Here is a 4,794-nt window from a genome sequence, read left to right as displayed (position 1 = left end):
AAAATGTTGTTGTTTTAAATAAAGTGAAAATGGAGGAGGAAGTTTCACATTTTCCTTGTATGGAAGAGCTTGACCCCAGCTGCCCTGCCCTTCTGGAGTCTGCCCCGCCCCCTCTGCCATGATGTTCTCAAAGAGCCAGAGGACACAAAAGTTCCACATCTTTATTGCCCTTGGGACTGTCCCCTGCAACTTCAGGGGCTCTCGCAGCCAGAACACAGGTCAGTTTGGAGACCGCAAAAGAGTCTGTCTGCTTCAAGAGTCTTCATAGCCGGTGGGCAAAGGATTGACGTGGGGGTTGTGGAAGAGCGTGTGGTTGCCATCCCCCCAGGAGAAGGGCTGTAGAGAGAAGGCAGACAGACCGCTACAATTCCTCCCCTGGGACTCATTCCCCCACCGGCCCTCCCTCAGGCTCTGGCTGTACCTTGGTGCGGATGCGGAGGTGGTGGTAGGGGATGAACTCTGGGCGCTCATGGTGGCCAGCGTGCATCCAGCAGTTGAGGGAGCAGAGGGCCACGCTGGGCAGTGCTAGCACAAAGGTCAGGATGCGCCAGGTGTTGGCTGCAGGGACAAAGGAGAGGGTCGGAGAGAGGCTATCCCTGGGCCTAGAGGCCTGGAAGGCCAGTGCCGGTGGATCGGTGGATAGGGTGGATCGGTGGAGGGTAGCCAGGAGAGGGAGCGGAAAAGAGGACAAGAGAACAGATGGCTTAGGCTACTAAGTCACAGTCAGGCCTAGCCCCGCTTACCTCCTGCCCCGCCATGGTCTCCTTTGGCTGCACTGGCCAGGCCCCGACTCAGGACCTTAAAAGGCAGAGCCATTGCTGAGGAGACGCTGGAATGACACTGCCCTTTCCTCTCCCCTTCAGGCAGCCTGGAGGCTGCCCTCCCCTCTCTGAGCCAATCACCTGTTGAGCTGGAACGGAAGGCTATTTTTAGGGGCCTTCTCTATCTAAAGTGGGGCTTGACTGGCAGGAGAGCCTCACCAGGCAGCTGACACAATGTGTGCCTTTCATGTTGGCAAGAGAACATTTCAAGTGAAAGCTGTGCCTAGCTTGGTGAGCCAGGCCTGTCACCCCACCGCTTGAGCAGCACAGGCAGGAGGAGCAGAGTTTAAGGCCACCTTTGTCTGCTTAGCGAGTCCAAGCACAGCAGTTTGAGCTACATAAGACCCTGTCTTTAAAAACGAAATAAAAGATGGCCGGTGGTGATGTCACCTTGAATCCCAGCACTCAGGAGGCAGAGGCAGGCGGATCTCTGAGTTCGAGGCCAGCCTGGTCTACAGAGAGTTCCAGGACAGCCAGGGCTACACAGAGAAACCCTGTCTTGAAAATAACAACACAAAGGGGAGGTAGAAGGGCAATGAGAATGTAGCTTAGTTGGTAGAACGCCTGGAGTGTCTGCCTGCCCAGTACCCACAATGCCCCATGTTCTGTCCCCAGGGCTACTGTAAGCCCAGTGTAGTGGCACAGATCTTTAATGCCAGAACGTGGGATGTGGAGGCAAGAGAATCAGGAGCTCAAGGCCATCCTAGACTACATACCAAGGTCAAAGCTAGCCCAGGCTACACTAGACTCTCTAACTAACTAAATAAAAATATACTATTTCCATAGTAGTGGGGAATGATTTTTACTGTCCTCACGGGCTAGTACAGACTAGACGTGCAATGTGCGTAAAATTAATGAAGTGCTCATTAAAAAAAATATTTATTAGTGTGGGGAATTGAATCCCAGGACTGAGTGCATGCTAGTTAAATACGCTTCCTGAGAGGACTCTAGCCAGCTCAGGAATGGTGAACACGGTTCTGACAGGCCTTGCCCTTCCCTCGTTCTCTCTGCCTTGTTAAAAACCCTTAGATTACATTCCTAAAGCCGGCCACCAAGGTCTATCTTCTTATTTGCCACGTCCTACTCCCGAGGCTGACTACCAAGGTCCAGCTATCAGAGTATTGAAGTCCAGTATTGAAGTCCATCAATCAAAAGACCCCTTTGGCTCAACTAATTAACACACCCCGTTAAAATGAACTGCATCACCCTAACATAGGGTTTCCCATTTTACCTTTATAAACCGCCATTTGCTTATGTGTCCCATCTGTCTCCTCTCTATCCAGAGGCAATCCTTCGTCTCCCTATCAGGTACAAATACCCCTCCTCCTCTCCCTAGTTCGCTCCCTTATCCTCTGTCTCCTGTCTTTGTCTCTTATTCCCTGCCCTCTGTCTCTCTGGAACTAATAAATCTTTAGGCTCAGAACGTGGTCTTGGGGGTCCTGAGCCCACACTGATCCACTTCGTTTCCACTGAGCTCAGCCATTGTCTTTGCTTTGTCTTATTGGAGGACGGACAACGTTGTGGGGTTTGTTCTCTCTGTCTACCTTCAGGTGGATTCTGGGAACCAAGCACAGGTCACCAAGTGTGTTTAGCGAGCACCTTTGCCCACTGATCCATCTCAGGCACAGAGGGAGGAAAGACTGAAAGAAAACAGCCAGAGCTATCTCCTCAAAGTTCTCCCTGTAGGCGAGGCCAGGATCAGACTCATGACCTCCTGCATTACAGGTGTGAATTACACTGTGCTCAGATTTACAGTCTTCACAGGCCGCCTCCAGCTTGGAACACAGTTTGATGTATCTAATCTGGACTCAGTTTGCAGAAGTGAGTCAGGAACAATTTCAGGAAAGGCCTTTACACCCATACTTCTTATTTACTTTAAGTTGGGGCGGCTGAGATGGCTCAGCAGGTTAGGGTGATTGTTGTCAAGCCTGAGTTTGATCCCAAAGACCCACAAGGTGGGAGAGACTCCCGCACATCTTCAAGCCCCCCCCCCACAAATAAACAATTAAATGTAATAGAAACCGAATGGTTTCCACTTGCCGAGGTTCCTCCTTCAGTCCACCTTCCTTGGTGACTCTGCTGGACTATAACAGATTCTTCTGAGGGTCACTGTTGTCCTGGAGCTTAGGACTGCTGTGGCCATGGGACTTTAAGTTCACCTGTCACCTCCCTGTACGCAGTTTCCTGTAACCCCCTCCCTATTCTGTACCACTACGGCTACTGAAGAAAACAGAAAGAGAGACATTTTTACTTACAAAGACTCTAGGTCTTCCTTTTCTCCTAAGAAGCCACTCAGAGGTTTGCTGAGAACTTCATCCCTTCAGGCTAGGCCTGGAGAATCCAAGAGGTTTGCTGGCTATATAACTTGAAAACTGCAAAGGTCACTACTGTCCTCTGTCGCCATCGTGTGGTGCACTTGCCCAAGTACCTGAAAAATTTTATTTATTTATTTAAAATTTCTGTCTCTTCCCCGCCACCGCCTCCCATTCCCCCCCCCCCCCCCAACCAAGTCCCCATTCCTCGTCAGCCTAAAGAGCAATCAGGGTTCCCTGCCCTGTGGGAAGTCCAAGGACCACCCACCTCCATCCAGGTCTAGTAAGGTGAGCATCCAAACTGCCTAGGCTCCCACAAAGCCAGTACGTGCAGTAGGATCAAAAACCCATTGCCATTGTTCTTGAGTTCTCAGTAGTCCTCATTGTTTTTTAATTGTGTGCAATGTTGTTGATTTTTGGGCTGCTCCGGACTGAACCTAGAGGCTGGGCATACTTAGGCAAACCCACACCCCCGGTTCACCTTTTCTTTTCCTCCTTTGGCTTCTGAGACAAGCTCTACCTGAGTACCCCTGTCTGGCCTGGAAGTTAAGTCCTCCTTGGTGCTGTATTTTGAGGTGCTTGCTTCCACATCCAACTGGTTTTAATTTAACTGCTTCTGTGTGGAGACCGTAGCATGGGCACCCGTCACTGCCTCTGAGCTCTCTCTTGTGCCGGTCATCAGACATTGTAGATTGTTTCCAGGTTATGGCTATTACAAACAATGCTGCTATGAACACTGCCACTAAGACAAAAAGGCAACCCACTGACCGGGAGAAGATCTTCACCAACCCCGCAACTGACAAAGGTCTGATCTCCAAAATATATAAAGAACTCAAGAAACTAGACTGTAAAAGGCTAATCAACCCAACTATAAAATGGGGCACTGAGCTGAACAGAGAATTCTCAACAGAAGAAGTTCAAATGGCCAAAAGACACTTAAGGTCATGCTCAACTTCCTTAGCAATCAGGGAAATGCAAATCAAGACAACTTTAAGATACCATCTTACACCTGTCAGAATGGCTAAAATAAAAAACACCAAACGCCTTTGCTGGAGAGGTTGTGGAGAAAGGGGTACACTCATCCATTGCTGGTGGGAATGCAAACTTGTGCAACCACTTTGGAAAGCAGTGTGGCGGTTTCTCAGGAAATTCGGGATCAACCTACCCCTGGACCCAGCAATACCACTCTTGGGAATATACCCAAGAGATGCCCTATCATACAACAAAAGTATAGGTCTTATTTTTATAATTTCCTCTTGCTAAAATACTCTTGATTTTAAATACTATTTCCGATTAGCAAACTTCAAGCTTGGTTTCAAACTTGCTCTGCTTGGAAAGCTCTGCCCTGACATTTTCACAACACACAGCAGACTGTATAATGGAGATGTCGTTGGCCCCTGTATAATGGAGGTGTCGTTGGCCCCTGTATAATGGAGGTGTCGTTGGCCCCTGTATAATGGAGGTGTCGATTGGCCCCTGTATAATGGAGGTGTTGTTGGCCTCTGTATGATTTGATATGTCCATTGGTCTCTGCCTCCAACCTTGTCTCTGTAAATAAGTTACATTTATATTTGAATGGCTACAAACATATTGTAGGCATAGTAAAAACATTTTATAATTTATGAGATGATTGGGTTAATTCAAATTTAAATTACAGGGCG

At 48.8% G+C, this 4,794-nt stretch overlaps 1 protein-coding gene across 1 annotated transcript; it reads right to left on the bottom strand.

The window, feature by feature from the left end:
- Positions 1–147: 147 nt before the first annotated feature.
- Positions 148–3,152, bottom strand: LOC121457523 (cytochrome c oxidase subunit 6A2, mitochondrial). Its single transcript, XM_041666327.1, has 4 exons — positions 3,077–3,152; positions 744–910; positions 422–558; positions 148–336 (listed from the first exon to the last, which is right to left on the bottom strand). Exons 2-4 carry the CDS (start codon positions 814–816, stop codon positions 253–255), a joined length of 294 nt encoding a protein of 97 aa, XP_041522261.1. The 5' UTR covers positions 817–910; positions 3,077–3,152; the 3' UTR covers positions 148–252.
- Between the last annotated feature and the right edge of the window lie 1,642 nt (positions 3,153–4,794).

Source organism: Microtus oregoni, unplaced genomic scaffold (assembly GCF_018167655.1).
Source record: "Microtus oregoni isolate MIOR12 unplaced genomic scaffold, Mior012 000016F_ref0000370, whole genome shotgun sequence".
Classification (NCBI taxonomy): Eukaryota; Metazoa; Chordata; class Mammalia; order Rodentia; family Cricetidae; genus Microtus; species Microtus oregoni.
This window is presented reverse-complemented; position numbering and strand designations above follow the sequence as displayed.